Source organism: Mus musculus, chromosome 7 (assembly GCF_000001635.26).
Source record: "Mus musculus strain C57BL/6J chromosome 7, GRCm38.p6 C57BL/6J".
NCBI classification, from domain to species: Eukaryota; Metazoa; Chordata; class Mammalia; order Rodentia; family Muridae; genus Mus; species Mus musculus.
The window spans coordinates 44067108-44088972 of NC_000073.6; the positions used below are offsets into that span (position 1 = coordinate 44067108).

Consider the following 21865-nt stretch of genomic DNA (forward strand, 5'->3'; position numbering starts at 1 on the left):
GAACAACATTATGAACTAACCAGTACCCCGGAGCTCTTGACTCTAGCTGCATATGTATCAAAAGATGGCCTAGTCGGCCATCACTGGAAAGAGAGGCCCATTGGACACGCAAACTTTATATGCCCCAGTACAGGGGAACGCCAGGGCCAAAAAGGGGGAGTGGGTGGGTAGGGGAGTGGGGGTGGGTGGGTATGGGGGACTTTTGGTTTAGCATTAGAAATGTAAATGAGCTAAATACCTAATAAAAGTGGGGAAAAAAGAACAGTGATAGAATATGAAGATCTAGATAAATAAATAGGAAATTCATTTGCATAAAAAAAGAGGGGATCCACATACCTCCAAGTCGGTTCTCAGATGTGAGGGATGGTCGTGATTCCTGGCCAATGCACCAAATGAAAGACCGGCAACATGAGGACTCCCCCACATTCTGACTCAGGAGAGGCGACACCCCCAAATCACTCACGAGAAATGGTCTTGCTGCAAACTGCAAGAGGACTTTTAATTCAAGAGCGCTCTCGGGCCCACAGTCATACAACACGCAGGGGTAAAGGACCATGGCACCCCAAGTAGCTGGGTAAGGGGGTATTTAAAGGAAGAAACCACAACTCAAGGAAGTGAGGAGGGCATTGTTGGAAAATACCAAAGATACCAGTTAAGAGTCACAAGAAAGTGCAAAGTCACAAGAGTCACAAGGAATACCTGGTAATTGTTTGGGTTATCTCTCAAGACAGTTTCTAAGAGCCCCTAACAATAGCACATTCTTTGAATGAACACTCTTTGAACCCAGGAAGCGGGTGGGTGGAGGAATGTTGCTATCTGTTTTATGATAAGCATACCTTGGAGCATTGAGTCACAGAGGTCACATTCCCAAGCCTGGGCCTAAAGGCCTAGAATTTTGCTTTTATATTTTTTTCAATAGCAAGTATTAAGGCTAGAAATGCACAAAATTCAGATATTAGCAGAAGTCACTTAGACACTTGGAACATTGATGAATTGGCCAGAGATTTAAAAAATAACCTAAGTACAATGAATCCCCTGGATTGGGTTCCATATATAATCCTACTTGCTATTATTATTGGCATTATTTTATTAGTAATCATTGTGCTTCCAATCATCTTTAGAGTACTTCTGAGATCTGTAGCTACAATGAAGTGGGACATTCTGGAACTTCTGCTGAAAAATAAAATGAAAGGGGGAGTATGCTCTGCCCACACCAGTGAAGTCTGCTTGACAGGCCAAGAGGCCTGGAAGCACTCACGAGGCAAAGAGTTTCAAGGAAACTCAGCCTCCTGGAACCTTGGCTTTCATTCCCACAGCTAGGATGCTCCAGATTTGTCCCTGCAATGTCATGGAGGCTCTTGTATGCTTTCTTACAGTATTTTGCTGGATAAGAGTTAGAAATCTCAGAGCAAGCTTAACAAAGTATACTTAGAATCTTCAGTACAGCCAGGTATAGCAGGCTACATTGTATATTAGAAGCAAGTTGGTGAATTCTTCTGACAAATGGAGATTCCCTACAGATACTTAAAAGAACAGCCAAGTTATACTCATATGCAAGAATTTACCAAGGCCTAGGAAATAGGGGGGTTGTGATATTGCATTATTCATGAGAAGGTCTGCTAGAGCAGAACCCCCTGGTGCTAGCTTTCATGAGGCTCAAAGGAGTAGCACAAATTGTGACAATGGTGTGAAATCCTTATCTGACCCAGGCAGGGCTGTTTTATCTTTACTGTAAATATTACCTGGTACCTGTAAGTCCTTTTGAAGTCATTCCCCTGTTTGGTGTCAGACAGCTTCAATGTACTTTGCCTGCTGTGACATCCTACCCCTTTGTTTTCTGTATTATATAAGACTGATGTTCACTTTGTGACATTACATTCAGATACAGCACACTCTCTCCTGTCTGTGTCTGTCTATCAATGCTCCCTGACTCTATGCCAATATGTCTGAGACCTTAATTCACACAGATTGAGTAAGGCCCATTGAGCCCCAGTCTGTGGCACCAACTCCAATCTGGATGCTGTCCCCCTCTTCTGGGCTCCACTTCTGCCCTGCCCAGACCCTGCCCTTCTATCGGAGGCCCCACTCTCACCAGCCCAAAGAATCAAGTCCTGGTGCACCAGCACAGGTAGAAGGCCACCTGGTAGGATACCTGTCACCTAGGGCACAATCTATTACAATTGACCAGAAAGAGAGTCAGGCTGAGAAGAATCAGGAGCCCTGCACTAGGATGGGGCAAGAGGAGGACAGAAGGCTAGACAGGGAACACCACCACCACCACCCCAAAAGGAGAGAGACAGAGACAACCTCCCTGACTTGACACAAATAGACACATGTTTTTATACACATACATACAAACACACACAGACACTCACACACACACACACACACAGAGAGAGAGAGAGAGAGAGAGAGAGAGAGAGAGAGAGAGAGAGAACAAATAGATATATAGTCAGAGGAGAATAGAAACTGGGAGACATGGCCATCAGTCACTATACTGGACATAAGCTTTTAATCCCAGCTACTTATGATGCTGAGGCAAGAGAATGCCATATTCAAAGCCAGCATGTACTACAGAGTGAGTCCACAGCCAGCCTGAGCTACAGAGTAAGTCCAAGAGAGACACAGAGACACCCCTCTCCCTAGGAGCAGCAGAACTAGAAATCTAGCCACACCCCTGGGTAGGAGGAGGCTCTGGGTTTGGGTGGAGGGTCACAGTCACCCCTGTCCTTGCCAACACTTACCAATGCCAATGCTGAGGAAACTGAAGATGAAGTCTATCTTATTCAGGCTGCAACAGACTGGTGGAAAAGAGAGGAACATGGTGGGCAGGAGGACGAGGTATAGTGCCAGGGTCAGAAATATGAAGCCCTTTTTTATGTGAATGTAAACTGGGGAGGGAAGTTAGAGAGATAACTAGTCACTCCCACATCTCTCTCTCTCTCTCTCTCTCTCTCTCTCTCTCTCTCTCTCTCTCTCTCTCTCTCTCTCTATCTCTCTCTCTCTCTCTCCCTCTCTCGTTCTCTCTCTTCTTTCTCTCACACCATGAGGAGCCCAACCTAGGTACTCCAGAAGCTGGTGAGGAGTGCCTTTTCATGACCTGCCTGAGCAGTTTAGAGATACATAGATCTTATCTGTCTCCAAATACCAGGTAAAGGCATTCCAGGGATCCTGGTGTTGTGTCTTAGTTGACAGAATGCTTGCCTAGCTGTGAGCATCCTGCATTTCATCCTCAGCACTGTGCTGAGCTGAGTCTGCAGCACGTGCTGTGATCCCTGCACTTGGGAGGAGGATCAGAAAATCATGGTTATCCACAGATACATTTTTGAGCTAGAGGCCATCCTGGGCTACATGAGACCCTGTCTCAAACAAGTCAGAGGAATGGAATGTAGCTGTCTAGAATCCATCCCACAACGAGGGGCAGGGCATAGTTCAGAGGTAGAGCATCTGCCTAGAATCCTCTAATGAAGTCCTTCTAGGTGTGTGGCTCAGTAGTAGAGACCCTGTGGCCTGTGTGTATATGGCTCTGGGTTCTGCCTTCAGCAACTCCAACCACCAATCCCCAAAAAGTAAAAGAAAAAAGAAAAAACATCACATCCATTCAAATTACAAAAATCGCTACCTAGAAATTCTAAATAGTCTCTATTGCCATTCATAGAGTTACCCACCAACAATGATGCACCCACTGAGAGCACTAACCTGTTCCTCAGAAAGGCTCCTGGGAGAATGCCAGTGTCCCACCCTCACAGTCACCTCTAGCACCCAATGGAAGGACCTCCCAGTCTATGTATACATTGATGAACAAATTGGTCAACATTGGCACACATATGCCTCCTGCAATCAATCCAGAGGCAGAGGAAGCCAGTGTATGGATCGTGCACATAGATAATCCAAACATCCAGCTGAACACCAACTAAGTTGACAGGAGGACGGACATGAGGACCCAGCCAGAAAGGACAAACTATTGTTCCTCCTCCCATGAATAAAGCAGGTCAGCTGGGTAGAGAGAACGCTATGGAGACCTGAATCTTTTCTCCACTCACTCTCAATACATACAAACCTTCATCCTCTTCCTCATTTCCATTTCCCCCTCTCATCATCAACACATCCACCTGGCTTTAGCTTCAATATGCTGGTATTGAAGGTGTGTACCACTACAACCAGCTCCTAAACTTCTAATAAGAACAATAAAATCAGCGATCCCAACTTCCAAGTCCAAAACGGCAAGAATTCTGGCATTCTCAAAAAAATGATTTGTATCTACAGAGAACTTTCTGCCGTCTTGGTTATCACTGGTGCAAAGATTTTGTTCTAACTGCTACTGTCTGGGGATAATCTTGGTTTTGACATAGAGGACATTCCTTATAAGTGTGGGTTAGACATCACTTGCTCCACTACCCTTGGTTCACACTAATTCACCATCTCCCATGACCTTTCCATCTGGCTAAGGTCCCCGGAACTCGAACAGCTCCAGGAACAAAAAGCACTGCCCCATCCAATCTCATCCCTGAGAAGGTACCCAAGGTGACCTAGGGCCTACTGTACACTGGGTGCATCGAGGCCCTCCTCTCCCACACCCAGGAGGGTTCAAGCAGGAAATACAACTTTGTCAGCAAGGACAGAGCTTTGGTCAGCATCTGGGTGCCAACAGTACAGGGGAGGGGCTGTGGGGAGAATGAGGGTTTTAAAGTCTCCCTGAGGAGCCTCAACAGCTCCAAGCTCACTGCCTGCAGCTCTGGGACACCTGTTACCATGTGGTTCCTGATCCTGATCCTAGCCCTGTCCCTAGGAGGGATTGGTGAGAAGAGGGAATGGGAGGGATCACAGCCCTGACTCCACTGCTGCCTTTGGCCCTGACCATCCCTTTCCCCCTCTACCCTCACCCCAGCTACATCATGAGCACCACCTGCTCCTCCTTCTCTGCCCTGCACTCTGCCAAGTCCCTCACATTCCTTGCTCACAGGACAGGCCCCTGTCCACTCCCATTTTCCAGAACTTTCTTCTCTTCCTTAGACACCTGACCATCTCTGTCCTTCTCCAGTCTTTTTAAGGAACCGAACCTCTTAACAAAGTTAGGACCTCAGATGTTCCTCGAGTTCATTGTTTTTCCTAGAGCCTCATAGCCCAACCCCTGAGTCAAGGCATTGCTTAATTCCCACAGTAGCTCTTAGGCTGTCCAGCAGCTTCTAGCCTTCAGCTGTGTTCTCCACATCCTGACAACAGGTCCCCCATCTTCCCAAGTTGCTCAGTTTCTACCAAAACTTTCACTTCTCAAATGGGATTGTGACATAAGTTGGTTCCCCCTCTTTCTGGTGTGGGGAAAATGTCCATATCCCTTCTCAATGGTTTTTTGGTTTAGTCTGGGTTTTGTAAGTGGAGTCCAGTGGCAGAAGCCAGGTGTGGATATCAATTATTGTCATCAATCACTCGCCACCTCAGGCAGCGTCTCTTACTGTTTGGAAACTTCCTGTTTAGGCTAAGATGATTGTCCAGCAAGACTCAGGGGAATCCTCCTGTTTCCACCCACCCAGCTCTGGGGTTACAGGTGCACAGCATCACACCTGACTTTCTCCCTGTGTTCTGGATGGTTCAGCTCAGGTCCTAATGCTTGCATGGCCAATCCTGTAGCAACCAAGCCATCTCCAGCCCAGCTCTTGGAAATAAGTTCTGAGTTAGTGTCTCATGATGCAGCCCAGGCTTGTCTTCATCCATGGCAATCCCTCTGCCTCAGTCTGCTGTGTACTGGGGTTACGGAAAAGTGCAGCTATGCATGGGTTGCCAAAATTTCCTGTTTCCAAATCCTGTGCCTTGGCTGCACTTCCCCCTTATGCATCACTCCCTGGGCCACAGGCTCCTATCCTGTCTTGCTGGAGTCCCACAGCATCTCTAGTTCCCACTCTGAGCAGGACACCCCAAAGACACCAATGCCTAACCCTTATACCTCACATCAGCTGTGCCCTCCTTTCTGCCTCACAGTGGCCTGACTTGCTCTATGTTTCCATTCCTGTCCAGAGGCTGCCTCCAAGAGAAACCTGAGCCTCTCTAATACCCTGATCATTTGCCCTCCTCCACTGGAAGAAGATCCTTTCCTATAGAGACCCTAGAATTTCCTTCTCTTAATACTTGTCTCATCTCAAACTCCTTTCTTAGGGAGCTCCACCCCTCTTAAATGTCATCTTCACCACAGACCTTAACAAGAGCCATGCCCTAGCCTTGACCCTGCTCCTTTTACCTGGAAATTCCTCAATCTCTTCATCCCACTGCCACTTCATGGCCAATCCAAGAAACCCAAAATCAACCCCAAGCTCCCTTTCCTGGATTCATTTATTCATTCAAATCTAGTTTTCTGACACCTCACCTTCCAGAATTCCCAAAACCCAGCCAAGAGGGTGACTTTTTCTCAAGAGTTGGAGACTTCAAATTCCAATACAGAGGATTCTCACTGGGCTAAAAATGAACTGGTGTTCTCTCTCTCTCTCTCTCTCTCTCTCTCTCTCTCTCTCTCTCTCTCTCTCTCTCTCTCTCCCTCTCTCTCTCTCTCTCCCTCCCTCCCTCTCTCTCTCTCTCTCTCTCTCTCTCTCTCTCTCTCTCTCTCTCTCTCTCTCCCCTCTCTCTCTCTCCCTCTCTCTCTCATTATGCTCCTTAGTCCAAAACTATAAACTGGACTGACACTATACCGAATTCCTGATTCTAGAGTTATTTCTGTCCCCACAGCAAAGATCACCATATCCAAGACCAGCCATATACGGGTCCTTTGCCCAGATTCTCTGACCATTTCTCCTGATTACTGTGTGCTCCAAGAGTACACCTCTCTATCTGTGCCTAACCTCCCATCCCCCATTGCGCCTGTTGCAGATGCTGCACCTCCTGTCCAGTCTCGTGTGGTTGGAGGATTTAAATGTAAGAAGAATTCCCAACCCTGGCATGTGGCTGTGTACAGCTACAACAATTATTCATGTGGGGGTGTTCTGTTGGACCCCAACTGGGTTATCACAGCGGCCCACTGCTATAACGAGTGAGTAAGAGTGGAGACAGGAAAGCAGGGTGGCTGCCAGAGTACATGCCTCCAGGACAGGCTGGGGTACTGAAGGGCAGGCAGGTGGGACTAGCTGAAAGTCTATCCATGACCTCCTGGGTCTCTCTTTACTTCTTCAACCAGGTTTGTGTACAGAGCCCTGTTACTACCTTTTCTGTCTTATTGTCTGTCTGTCTCCTGTCTGTATTCACATGAGTGTCTCTTTGGACATCTGAAACTGTGTGTCTCCCCCTTGGGAATCTGCAAAGCCCTGTCTGGTTCTGGGTCTCGTGTGTTCTCATTTATCACTACTAATCATAGTGGGGACCAGGTCTAAAGGGCCCTTGAGATTAGAACGTGCTGTCCCTGAGGATAGGCTGTAAGAGAAGTCCTCACACTCCTCAGACCAGATCAGCCTTTAGTCCATTCTGAGGACACACAGAGAAGGGCTGGTCAGAACTGGAGCTGGGTGAGGTAACTGAGTACAGAGAGAGCTGAATGCTGGGGAGTGAGCAGAGAGCTCAGACCTTTGGCTGCAGGCCAGGCCTTACCTGCTGGGGAAGTTCATCCCTGTCCTAGCTGCACCTGTACAGCACTCAGGCCTGACACTTCTCTCGGTCCCCTTCTTCCATGTATGTGTGTGTGTGTGTGTGTCTGTCTGTCTGTCTGTCTGCCTGCCTGTCTGTCTTTCTGACTGTGTGACTGACTATCTTCCCGTGTTTCTGTCTCTGAGTCTTTCTTCTTCCTCCCTCCCTTCTCCACATCTTCCCCTGTACCTTGCCCACTCTCCTTGGTTACCTCATCTCAATCCCTCCATCTCCTTCCATGCCCTCTAGCAATTATGAGATTTGGCTGGGCAAAAACAACTTACGCCAGGATGAACTCTCTGCTCAGCAGCACCTTGTCAGTAAAAGCTTCCCTCACCCTGGCTACAACATGAGCAACCCTAAGAACCACATACAAGATCCTGAGTATGACTACAGCAATGACCTGATGCTGCTCCGCCTCAGCAAGCCTGCTGACATCACAGATGTTGTGAAGCCCATCGCCCTGCCCACTGAGGAACCCAAGCTGGGGAGCACATGTAACCTCCGGCTGGGGCAGAATTACACCTTGCAAGTGTGAGTCTGGTCCAAGCAACAGAGAAGGATGGGGGTGAGGGACAGAGAGGACTGAGCTGGCCCTTGCTCAACAAACTCTTGCCTCCTGATTCACACTCAAATATCCAGATGATCTCCAATGTGTGAACCTCAAGCTCCTGCCTAATGAGTACTGTGACAAAACACATAAAATGAAGGTGACAGATGTCATGCTGTGTGCATGAAGTATGGATGGAGGCAAAGACACTTGCAAGGTGAGACAGCCCCTTTCTGCAGTGAGGTGAAGGACTGAAAGAGAGAACTGAGGTTCTTGGTTCCCACTTCAACACCCTGACTAGGCAGGCTCTTTGCATCCTTCCCTAAGGAAGGGATGCGCCTTGGGAGGGGAGGACCCTGTAGCTGGAACTATTTCTTCTCTGTGACTTGTCTTAGGGGATGGTCCTGTGAGCCCCTCACCCAACCCCATGTCCCTGGAAGAGATGGCCCCCTAAGAGCTGTATTCTTTCACCTATTGAACAGAGCTGCCTCTTAGAGTCCCTGTATTCCTCCACTGGGAGTCAGTTCCAGGTTGTCTAGTAGAATCCAACTGCCAGGTCCTGTCTTACTGCTGTCCCTGTCCTTCTTTCAGGGTGACTCAGGAGGCCCACTGATCTGTGATGGTTTTCTCCAAGGTATCAAATCATGGGGTTATGTTCCATGTGGTATACCTGATTTCCCAGGCATCTACAACAAACTTGTTGAGTTCAACACCTGGATAAGAGACACTATGGCAAAAAACACCTGAGCATCACATTGTCCCCCTTTCTCAATAAAGCCCACCATGCATCAAATAAGTTCAAGTCCTGACATTCTGCTGTGCGGTACCCAGTCATGGTTCACTCAGCTAAGATCGGGACTTCTAAAGTAGATCAGCAAGGGACAGGTGTATATGTACTGTTGGCTAAGGGGGTAGGGTTGAGACAAATGAAGACAAAAGGCTCAGACCAAGTCAGGGATGCCACATGAGTCTCCTATGGCAAGAAAAATGTTCAGATCAGACAGGTAAAGGTTAGAGACATCAGAAAGGTCTACTCTAGCTATGCTCAAGCCTACACTAGAAGCAGAAGAGATGATAAACAGTCAGACACAAAGAATTTAGACAACAGACCAAGTTGTATTGAGTTGGAGAAGCCAGGAAGGAGGCAGGGGTGTTAGATTAATTAAGCTTTGACTTCCTGGGTAGGAGTCTGTCCACAGAAGGGCAGGGACTAGTCCTAAGGCTAGACTGCACAGTTTCCACCTGGGACCCTGCAGGGGATGTCTCTGGTAGGACTGGACCAAAGGATGAAGAGTAAGTTAGAACCATGTCCTGTGGGGCAGAGGGTCACCCATCTTGGGTAAAGGGACACACTGTTCCAGCTGCATGGGACCACAAACCAGTGTCTGCTAAGTGGGACATAGCTTTAGTTGAGAGTACTGGAGGTCTTCCTGAGGAGGGTCCCAGGGAAGACTCAGGCAGCAATGAGTAAGCCCTAGCCTGGGAAACTGGGCTTGTCACCCATGTCCCAAGGGTGCAACCTGCTCTCAGGGGTAGTATGGGACCTCAAGGGAGGTCTGATGGAAACTAAATCACAGGGATAAAGGTGGAGGCATCTGGATGCAGGGACTCATCAGTGATCTGAGAAGTTGCCGTGTCCCTATATTGAGGAGCCCTATGGTAATTTACAGAGCTGGTTACAGCTGACAGCCTCTGGGCAAACTCCTGAAATTTTTGCCCAAAATGGACTGCTCCTGCAACAGCAACCACTGGTGTCACAAGGCCCAACACAAATAGCTGAGCCTCCACTCCATGGAAGGCAAACTATAGCTCCACATCTGCACTTGGTTGAGGAAGGACAAATTTCCTGAGGGAAGAATCCTCATGGGTTACTCTACTCAAAGCCACACCCCAAGTCCCAACTCCACTCTGGATGCTTTTTCCTTCTTCTGGGCTCCACTTCTGCCCTGCCCAGATCCTGATATTCCATCAGAGGCCCCGCCCTCACGGGCCCACAGCATCAAGACCTGGTGCACCAGCACATGTAGAAGGCTAGTGGATAGGATACCTGTTGCCTAGGGAACAGCCTATTCTAGTTGACTACAAAGAGAGTCAGGCTTAGGAGAATCAGAAGCCCTGCATTGGGTGGGTCAAGAGGAGGACAGAAGGCTAGACAGGGAACACCACCATCCCAAAGGAGAAAGACAGAGACAAACTCCCTGACCTGCCAAAAGTAAACACACACACACACACACACACACACACACACACACACACACACGATAAATGGATACATACTCAGAGGAAAAAGGAAACTGGGGGACAAGGCCATCAGTCACAATAGTGGGCATAAGCTTTTCATCCCAGCTACATATGAAGCTGAGGCAAGAGAATGGCATATTCAAAGCTGGCATGGACTACAGGATGAGTCCACAGTCAGCCTGAGCCTCAGAGAAAGCCCAAGAAAGACACAGAGACACCCCTCTCCCTAGGAGCAGCAGAGCTGGAAATCTAGCCACACCTCTGAGTAGGAGGAGGTTCTGGGGTTGGGTGGAGAATCCCCAATCACCCCTGTCCTTTCCAACACTTAATGATACCAATTATGAGGAAACTGAAGATGAAGTCTATCTTATTCAGGCAGAGGTAGACTGGTGGAAAAAAGAGGAACCTGGTGGGCAGGAGGATGAGGCATAGTGCCAGGGCCAGAAATATGAAGCCCTTGTTCATGTGAATGAAAACTGGGAAGGAGAGTCAGTGATATAACTGCAGTTACCTCAAAATATCTCCCTCCCTCCCTCCCTCCCTCCCTCCCTCTTTCACTCTCACTCGATTGCTCTCTCTCTATGTCTCTCTCTTCTTTCCATGAGGAGATTAACCTAAGTACTGAGGCAGCTGGGGAGGAGTGCCTTTTCAAAGATGTGCCTGAGCAGTTTAGAGACACATGGATCTTATCTCAAAATCCAAGGTACAAGCAGTCGAGGCGTCCTGATATTGGCTCTTAGTTGGTAGAATGCTTGCCTAGCGGGTGAGCAGTCCTGCATTTCACTCTGAGCACTGTGTTGAACTGAGTCTGATTGAGTCTGGTTGCCTGTGCCTAGGATCCCTGCACTTGGGAGGATGATCAGAAACACAAGGTTGTCGGCAGCTACACATTGAGCTGGAGGCCAGCCTGAGCTACATAGACCCTGTCTCAAACAAGGCAGAGGAAGGTAATGGACGCCAGCCCTAGTCTAGAATACATCCCACAATGAGGGTCAGGGCATGGTTCAGAGTTCTAGAGTCCTCCAATGGGGTTCTTATGGGGGTGTGGCTGAGTGGTAAAGCCCCTGGGGAGTGTGTGTAAGGCTCTGGATTCTGCCTTCAGCAATCCCCTTCCCAAATTCCCCAAAAAAGAAAAAGAGAAAAACATCACATCCACTCACATGACCAAATCTCTACCTATGAATTGTAAAATAACTCTCCTGCCCCTCATAGAGTTAACCACCAACAATGATGCCCCCACTGTGAGCCGGAACCTACTCCTCCTGAGAGACAAATGGTAGAGTGCCAATGTTCCACCCTCAGAGTCACCTCTAGCACCCAATAGAAGGACCCACCAGTGATGTATAAGCTGACCAGTGAATTGGCCCACGAAGGCATAGTTATGCCTCCTGCAGTCAATGCAGAGACAGATGAAGCCAGTGTAAAGACTGACCAATTAGGCCATGTGGCCATCTACTACACTGAACAGGAACAAAGGTTGCAGGATGATGGAGATGAGGGCCCAGCCACGTAGAACCAACTTTCCTTCTCCCAGGAACAGAGCAGGTCAGCTGTGGATGGAGAAAGCTATGGGATCCTGGACCTTTTCTCCACTCTCTCTTGAAGCATACAAACCTCTGTCCTCTTCCTCCTTTCCATTTACCCCTCTCATCAACAACCAGTTCCTGTTGTTGTATGCGACCAGCGGCTCACATGTCTGTGTTCTAGTCTGGAAAAGCATCTTGGAAACCTGGAAGAGAAGATGAGGGCTAGGCGGCGTGAGAGAGAGACGAAACCAAGACAGTCAGTCTGATCAAGGTTCAATTTTACTATTTCTGACACTCAGTTATGAAGCAAGGGAAGGGGCCCTTTCCCGCCAAATCATCTTGGAGTAAAGTTGCAGGTGAACACGTGATAGCTCCGGAACAGCTAGTTGGCAGGCAGTGGCAGTGGGAGTGGCAGGAAGATAGGGCGGCAAGCTCTGCCCCTATGCTCTGTAACACTGAAACCTGAGCAAACAGGTTGGGGAGGGGAGGTTACCTCTCCTCCCTGTTGTTATTATAAAAAAGAAAAGGCTGGGCTGAGGCATAAAATTTATTCATGCCCTATAGTTCTGCCTGAATTTTAGGGCCTAATGAAGAAACTTGTCTCAGTGGAATTTCCTAACTTTTCTTATGGTAAACTGAATCTGGATAAGACTGTCCTTTCTGTCCTAGTAAACAACTAGCAGACTAGCCCTGAGCTGTTGGCTTCGACTTTTATAATGCTAATTAGTACTGAATAGGTAACTTCCTTGTAGAAATTTTTATCTGAAAACCAAGTAGTCAGCTATACGACTTTGGAACCCTGGCAAAGCCTGACTGTACGAATTGAAAGGCACTTTATTATGAATAACACTGAAGGAGAGTACGTGGATATTCCTCCACATTCTTGGATGACAGGCGGGGAACAGGGAGGAGGGGGTGACGACCAGCCCGTAGCACAAGGCCAATTGGCTTTTTAGGGTGGGAGGCTGTGAAGGGCTTGCCCTTCTAGAGGTATGGTCTCCAACCTCTGTCCCCCCCTATTAATTAAGTTTAATAAGGTCACGTTTAACTGAGGTGATCAAATGATTTTCTCATCCTTAGATGAGTGGGCTTTAACCATGGCTTGGGGTAACATTGACCCAATTCCTCCCATGGGTGCTGTCACGACCCACAATTGTGGCTCTTGGTATCTTTTGGGGAGGGGAGGCAGAGCCTTACAAAGATATTTTGGGTTGTAATTGGAACTAGATACCAACCTCCATCCAAACCAGGTGTATCTCACAGGGAACCCAAAAATGGTCAAGCTGGATCTTCCCCTCCAGTAAATTTCTGCACCCAAGCGGTACCCATACTATATTCATATGATCATGAATCAGTATGCACAGTTCTGAGTACTGTGCAGCTCCTAAAGGAGAATTGTCAACCTCAGATTTAGCAAGGCCTCGACCAAAATTACATCACTAGTAACACCATAATTTGTGGCTCTTGGGCTATATTAGGAGCTGGAGGTCACCCTCCTCATCTCTGTTATTCCCACAGCCTGAGGAACTAAGGGGACCTTGCAATAACAAACAAGGGTAGAAAACCAGAGACCAGCTAAGGGACTAAGCCCGTCTATCAGGATAAAAACCAATCTCTTCTAATATCTGAAATTTCTGCCTTTCTAGCCCTCGTAGTAAATCTAAATCTCAAATCAGACCTAAAGCTACAATACGTGCTGGAATGTCTTTAGAATGAAAATAGCAGTTGCCACCTGTACGCTCTTGGGGGCAGGGATGCAGGTCTACTGCAGGCCAGCTGAAGGTGTAGATTGACCTGCTTGAAAGACAAAAATCTTAGACAGTGAAGAGTAACATCACAAAGCTTCTTTTGGGGAAGTTCAGGTACTTTATTCATTTTCAAATTAGTAATGCTCAAGCTCAGTCTCTGGGCTGGTTTTAGAATTAGTAAAAAGGCCAGAGATTCTCTGGAAGTGGGGGATGTGCTCTGAATTAACTTTGCTAGGTAATTAAGAATATAGTTATCTACAATAGGAATCTCTAATATTGGACTAAATATTAGACCAGTCTAAGATTGAGTTAGAATGACTTGTCACAATGAAGAAAAGAGAAAAATCATTATGACTCTATTAAAGGACTAATCTTATTAACTCAGAATATAGTCTTTGATGTTCTTTTGCCATAAAGTTAAAAGGCTTGAAGCTAGTCTAAACTGGAAAAATGGCAAGCAAGGATGGATCTAAAACATGAATCTAATTTAGTGTCCTAGTCACTTCAATCAGGGCACTGAGTCAACTTACCTGCCAGCTCATTACATGAATTAACCATCATGGTTCTGCAGCATTCTGTGGAGAGAACCTGTTTTTCCCTTCCCTAATAAGGTAGCTGTTTAGGATCAATCTATAAGCCAATAAGTAGATCCTTTTAAGATACTATAAAGCATTTATTAAATTCTTTGACATTTAAATTTCAAGGTTTGAAAATAAAGGTATCATTTAAATAGTGTGCATGGGACTGCACTAAATAGTATGTATGGGGATACAATTTCCCCCTTCTTTGTCTTTTAAGAAGTTAAAGTTTTAAAGTTTTACAATGTCTAATCTTTCGACTTAATAACTTGTTGACAAAACATTATAAATACTTGACTGAATAGGGGGCAGTGACTAATTGTACTTTTAATCGTTTCTCTTAAGGAGCGGTTGTAACTAGAAAGCTTGAAAAGTTATTAAGAGTCATATGTGCATAATTTATTTATTTATTAACTAGAAATAAGAGCATTTATTTGTAGCAAATCATTAAGTATAAGTCCTCAAGAATTAACACTATTATGTGGAAACAAGTAGTAACTGAGGACACTAAAAGGAAAGAATTATACATGCACAATTTTTAAGAATATTAAAATATTATTTTAAACCATTGCTGTTATCAATATACAAAGAACGAGGTTATATATTTAATCTACCTTATATGTATGACCTATAGACTGTCTGAGATATAAATCTATCCTGGCATTGTTTTAAAATGTCCAGGTATTAGAACAATTTAATAAATGTCTAAAAACCGCCTTCTTAAAAGGACAGCATTTTTACTATGAGTTGTATACACATAAGCAATTGCAAATTTGAGAATAATAGCATTTGAGAATAATAGCATTTGAGGGACGAACAATCTTAAGCAATTGTGAGCTCTGAGATATAGCATTGACTATTAATATACAAATTAAGGTTTGATTGTTCAACATTTTAAAACACCATCTATAGCACACAACCAGATTATTTGTGCTAAAACAGGGGGAAACTTAAGAGACTAAGCATGTGATCTAATTTACATTTACTTACGTCTCATATAGGGGTTGTTATTAAACACAATAATTGGGATGTATGCATGCATGAATTTATAGAAGATATAAAAGCATGTATAAAAACAATTAACTTATCCTTGAGATATTGATTGTTAATCTATTTAAAATGATGGTGTGTAATAGGTCAATTATTAATATTTTGTAATAACCAAATAAATTGCTGTATAGAACAAGGAACCTTTGTATAGGTTTTTTAAAAAATATACAAATATACTTTACAATTTTTTATTAGTACTACAGTGGTATAAATAGGATGTTGAAACTGTGTTTTGAGGTGAGTGCTATCTCGGTCCTGCCCACCTGCCTTGTCATGGCTCTGTGGTCTAGGGCCTGATAACCACAGGGTACTTGGGGGTGGGGGGGATTTTGCCCTAAGTCCTCTTTAGCCCTGGCCGCCTTATACCTTGCATGTGGAGTCACTCTGAAAAGGACTCTGGATTATAACCCGCTGCTGAGGCCTGTATCTCTAAAGAAGAGAAGTGCGCCTGAAGCACCACTATGTCAAGCGGCAGCTATGGTCCTGGCACTGGGGCGGAGCTGGCCCTGCTGCCACAGCCGCTTTTGTTACCGCTGCCGCCAATTCGGCCTTTTTCTCAGGCTAGAAAACTCAAACCAGGGTGGCAGAGCACCCCGGGCCTTAGCGGAAAAAATATGACTACTCTTGAAAATATGGCTACTCTGGTTGGGACATGTGGAGGCTCGGGGCTCATGGGGCAAAGGTGAGCGCTGCCCTCTCCTGAGTTCCTTGTAAAGCTGCCCGCCTTATGTCGCATTACTATAGCTCTGGGAAACTGTGTGTCTCAGGGCCCTGCCCCACAGCAGCCAGCAGCTAGCTGGGCCCACGTGGGCCAACAATCGGCTGGGAGGATGAAAAAAATGGCTTTACAATAATGTTTTTTTTGGCCAAGGAATTGTTTTGGGCACAGCTAATATTTAATTACCAATGAATATTATTAATAACAATTGTAAAAGCTTTCTTTATTTTTTGTAAAACCTTTTGTAGTAAACTAAAACCCTAAGTAATAAAAGGATATTGTCTCTGAATCTTTTGGGTGAGAGCAAGGATTTAAAGTAAACTTCCCTTGAGAAGCATTAGTTAATAAAACATTTTCCACTTAGGAAACAATATACATTGAAAGGTTAAAACTCTTGGCTTCTTGTATAGAAGCAGAAATGATAAAAATTTCTTACATAATTTAGATCAATATTTAGCCATACTAGAGGCAAAATATTTTAGTTATTACAAACTCACTAGAAGCAAAACCTTTACAATCGTTAAGATGCAAAGGAGAGAGAAAAAGAAACAAACTTTCGGATTTATAATAACTATATAAAAGTTAGGCAAACCAGATTGTAATGCCTTGATAAATTTTACGGTCAGATTGACTCTTTATAAACTATGAATTTGAACTTTATTAAAACAGCATCTGGCTAGATCTGTAAAGAATTATTAAGTTTATTTTTGTAACATTAACTTTGGGAAAGTAAAACCCAATTTCAAAACAATTTATTACTTTAGAATTAATATTAGAAGCATTACTATCATATTATGAAGTTTAGCTGCCAATTAATACCTATGAATACATGCAAGCTTTAATGCTTTAATAAAGAGACATTGCTTTAAATCTTATCTTAAATTCTACTTTCTAGGATAGGAACCACATTAATTATTATCTCAACTAGAAATATCCTTAGAGACCCAGCCTCTTGGCCTGCCCTATGCCATGTGTTGGAAGGACTCTAAACTTGAGTTATCAATTTTAAGACTAACAATCTGTTAACAATGTAACAATTATTAATCTTAACCCATAACTTATGAGCTGATAGTGAAAACACGCAGAGCACATTACCAATAAAAACAAACAAACAAACAAATGAAGCAGTTACATTTAGACCAATCAGAGAATATAAATTTTTCTAGCTACAATCATGGAGTAAAAAGCACTTTATCATTTGCCAAACACATTAATCACGATTGTAGAGAACCCTCCAGGAAAAAACCATTTATCAGCTTTTTACCCCAAAACTAAGAGGCTGTAGACTCTCCCTTTTTTCCTATAACGAACAGTTTTTCCAGCAGGGGCCCTCCTGCCATGTGTCTGTTTCCTGGTTGAAGCACGTGGCAGCATTGCAGATAAAGTATTTTAGCCATCTTTATTATCCAACATAAAACATAGAACATCCATTCATTCAGACTGGAACATGAACATACATGAATTGAACACATGAACAGACTGGTGCACCAGACATTAGACAAAGGCACAAAAGGGGCAGAGTACTTCTGCTGTAGAGCCAAGAGAGTACAAAGCATGGCACTCCTGAAATTTCTCTCTGCTTTTTGGGACATTTTCCTCCTGCATGATGCAGTTTTTAACTGTGGCCATCCGCCTGATTATTAATTTCCTTTTAATAAACCCTTTCTTTTCTCACACTTAAAAAATGTAGCTTCTGGGAGCTACAGCTAACTGCCTGTTAAGTTCCTAGCTCCTGATAAGCTTCACTGCTGAACCTAAGTGAATTAGCTCTCAGGTTAAACACTGTTTCAACTTAGCCCATACCGACCGTCTCCGGTATGAATTTCCTTTAATTATTTTCTTCTTCTATGGAGCTCCAAATCAGCAGTGCTTCTTCCAAATGTCCTCTGCCATTTCTCAGTCCCGTGTGGGCACCAGATCTGTTGTGTCTGACCAGGCAATGGCACTCAAGAAGTAATTTGTGGAAAAACAACTGGATGAGCTTTAATCAGCTGCAAAATGGGATCCTTAGGGAAATGATTATCCATCTTCCCCATAAAGCTACATCTCAAAATTGCCCAATCATCAACAGTAGCTGATAATACTTCTATTTGCTTCATATTATATGGAACAATCAATTCCTGAGGGGGATTGCCAAAATATTGAATACATTGTTGTAGGCCAATCAAGGCCAAAGGCTACTGAGGCAGGATAATAAGACAAGATTTTTGCGGGTAAAATCTTGGGATGTATCCATAGCAAAGGGGCGCTCTGCCAGAGGACTCCAGTAGGCTGGGTCTCCGAGGGCAGGATGCACAAAATAATAGGACTGAACAGATCTCTTCTCTTTAATGCTGCTGTTTGAATGCCCTTTTTGACCAAACTTAACACTACGCGGGCAGAATCAATAAGCTGCCGGGGAGAATTTAATTCTATATCTCCCGGTAAAATATCATATAATGGTTGTAATTGTTTGTTGGTTAGGCCCAAATAGGAACGTACCCACTGTATATCCCCCAATAGCCTTTGAAAATCATTCAATGTCCTCAAATTATCCATCCGAATCTGAATTTTCTGGGGAGATACTTGACTATCAAAAATTTTAGTTCCTAAATAATTCACCACTTTTCCTTTCTGAACCTTTTCCGGGGCTACAACCAACTGCTTTTCTTTTAATTTTTGGATCACTGCACTATATGCGTGTTCCAACATCTCCTCTGTGGGTGCAGCAAGAAGTATATCATCCATATAGTGATAACACTTCAACCTAGGAAATTGATCTCTTACCCCTTTAAGAGCAGAATCTACATAAAGTTGACACATGTGGGGCTATTAGCCATGCCCTGAGGCAAAACAACCCATTCAAATCTCTCATCAGGCTCCACATGATTAATAGAGGGCACTGTAAAAACAAATCTGACTGCATCCTGAGGATGCAATGGAATGGAAAAAAACCAATCTTTAATTGTGGAGAGCCGCAATAACATTTACCATCATAAGATGGTGCTGGCTCCGCAGTGCCTTATGCCACCTAAACAAAGAACAAGCTATATGTGCATGTGCAAAGAGCAAAAACCCGCCAAAAGTCACCAGCCCATTTCTGGGGCACGGGTCCATCCCCCAGGGCACTAGCCCAACCCCTGGGGCATTTAGCCTATCCCTAGGGTGCATGAAGTTTGTGGGTGTAGCTACCAGTCCTAGTTTAGACACGTCACCAAAAAGTATTTAAGCCACACACTTTCTGAGCCTTCTTTATCTACCTCAATATTTTATGAAGTAAAGTTAACCACGGAAGAATCTGGCGTGTCCTATGTTTATTTCCTGCGGGACGGGGATAAGCTCAGGATATTTGGTGCCGAAACCCGGGAACAAACGCCTTAACAACGCGCAGCACCAGAGAGGAGACCCTCCGACCAACCGGAACAGGTTCAGAACCGTGGTGGATACTGTGAGTAACTTTTGATCCTTCTTAATCCCTCCCCTTAACTGGAAGGCAGCACTGAAAGCCTTTTGTTCTTGTGCTGGCTGTGTTAACCCTATTTCTCCTGGTTTAATCCTGCACTCACCAGAAGTGGTGCTGAAAAATTTTTAACTGCTGTTAAGCACGGTCAGACGGACGTAGATAAGCCGCAGTGCTTGTCCCATATTTAAGCCTCTCCTGTAGATAAAGGAGCAGTATGGGAACTACACATTCTGTGATTACAGCGCTCCAGTGTGTCTTAAAGCAGCGTGAGATAAAAATCTCTACAAAAACCTTAGAGACATTCATCAGAAAAAATTGAACGTATATCACCTTGGTACGTGTGTTCAGGGTCGTTAACTCTTTCCTCTTGGGAGAAATTAAGGAAAGACTTAGCTAAGGAACAACAGAATGGGAAATTAAAGGCAGGGACCATGCCATTATGGAAACTAGTGAGATTATGCCTGGAAAATGAGAGATGCCGTCCAGCAATAATAACAGGGCAGGGAATATTGGAAGAGTTACAAGACAGTATGGCAGAAACGGAGTGGTATGAAAGGTTAAGAGCTCTAAAAAGGAAAAATGTGCACAGGAAGCAAAGCCCTTCCAAAGACCTTGAGTCTGAGGAAGTGAAAAGTTTGGGAATAAATTCCCGGGGAGAGAAAAGAAATAAGGAGAAAGTTCAGGAAAAGAAAAGCCGTTATCCGGTAAAGGAACTAGAGGCTTTGAGTAAGGAAAAAGTTCATAAAAAGGTAATGATGCTGGGAGGTCACCAGCTGAAAGGCATGGACAATGGCCTCAATCTTTCCAATATCTCTACTCATTTGGATAATGTGACATCTAATAGAGTTATCGAAAATATGACTACTCCTCCAATAGAAGTCTGTTTCAGTTTTCCACGTTTCTTTATATTGGCTGAATTTCAATATAATACAGAATGGTTAGATTCTACAAATGTCAATTGTTTTTTGATACAATGCTGAAATGAAATTAATTTCTTAGCCTTGGTGGTACATTTACCAACCTTTGTCCCCGTGCCTGTTGAGGCAGATCCAAAGAAGTTCCCAATCATGAGTCTTGTCCGGCGGAAGAGAGATTTTGGAATCACAGCCGCCACTGTTACTGCCATTGCAGTGTCTGCAGCATCACAGTTACTACAGAAATTGCTATGGCCTATCAAGTCAATATTGCTGATACCATAAGTCAGATAACAGAAAAAAACATCTGAGGCATTGCTTACCCTGCAAAGGGTGGATTCTCATATTGCCTCAGGATCATGCAAATGAGTTGTGTGGCATCAACTTTACAGATGTGCATTACTCCTGTTGGATATACTAATTATTCTTTTATTAAAAGTACAGATCTATCGAATTATCTGAAAGGGGAACTGGTCGCAGAAGCTGGAAAGGTTGCAGACAAAGCTACAGATACAGATCCTAAACCTTATTGGAACCAGAGTGGAACCAGTGACCCTTGGAGACTTCACCTCTTGACTTACCTCTGCATTTTTCTCACTTCAAAGAATGGGTGGGGGTGGCTCTGTTTGGCGCAACCCTGTGTTGTGGACTAGTGTTTCTTCTATGGCTGGTATGCAAACTCAGATCTCAGCAAAAACGTGACAAGGTGGTAATTGCTCAAGCACTTGCTGCCATAGAGCAAGGAACCTCCCCTGAAATTTGGCTATCTATTCTCAAGAATTAGTTGGCATTTGAGTTCTCTGCCTTTGCATTCCACGAATTTGCAGATACATTGCATTGGGATGAGAGAAACTCAATGGTCATTGATCAGCCCTTGCACATCACTGAGGTTTCCTCATTGCATGTGATAGGGTGATCATGATTTCCCCACTAATTCATTTTTGGCTGGCCTCTTTTGTAGAGTTCACCCTAGGCCATTTAGCAGTTATAGTCACACAGCACTGTGGTATCCAGAGATGGGCAACTTTCCTCATGCACAGACCAACCTAAGACAATGGGGCCCGGTGGTGATAGGGTTACCCGATAACGGGTAAGGCTGTGACATTGGAGGAATGACCTAAAACAGGGGCCACAGCAGATGGATGTAACTACAGAGGCCTAGACCAGCCTCATTTTTATTAAAACATAAAGGGGGAGATGTGGAGAGCCGCAATAACATTTACCATCATAAGATGGCGCTGGCTCTGCAGTGCCTTATGCCACCTAAACAAAGAACAAGCTATATGCGCATGTGCAAAGAGCAAAAACCCGCCAAAAGTCACCAGCCCATTTCCGGGGCACCGGTCCATCCCCCAGGGCACTAGCCCAACCCCTGGGGCGTTTAGCCTATCCCTAGGGTGCATGAGGTTCGTGGGTGTAGCTACCAGTCCTAGTTTAGACACGTCACCAAAAAGTATTTAAGCCACACACTTTCTGAGCCTTCTTTATCTACCTCA

At 44.7% G+C, this 21865-nt stretch overlaps 1 protein-coding gene and 1 pseudogene across 3 annotated transcripts in view; both read left to right on the forward strand.

The window, feature by feature from the left end:
• Klk1b21 (kallikrein 1-related peptidase b21) overlaps positions 1-21865 on the forward strand; it is a 101968-nt gene that overhangs the window by 62492 nt on the left and 17611 nt on the right. For 2 of the 3 annotated variants that reach the window (XM_017322000.1, XM_017322002.1), the window contains exon 1: positions 4734-4798. The exons of the other annotated variant lie outside the window; for it this stretch is intronic. In XM_017322000.1, coding sequence (XP_017177489.1) covers positions 4753-4798 — 46 coding nt within the window. In that variant the 5' untranslated portion in view covers positions 4734-4752. Of the gene's footprint in view, positions 1-4733; positions 4799-21865 lie in introns of those variants that run through there. 3 annotated transcript variants of the gene reach the window in all.
• On the forward strand, positions 4697-8946 carry Klk1b14-ps (kallikrein 1-related peptidase b14, pseudogene; annotated as a pseudogene).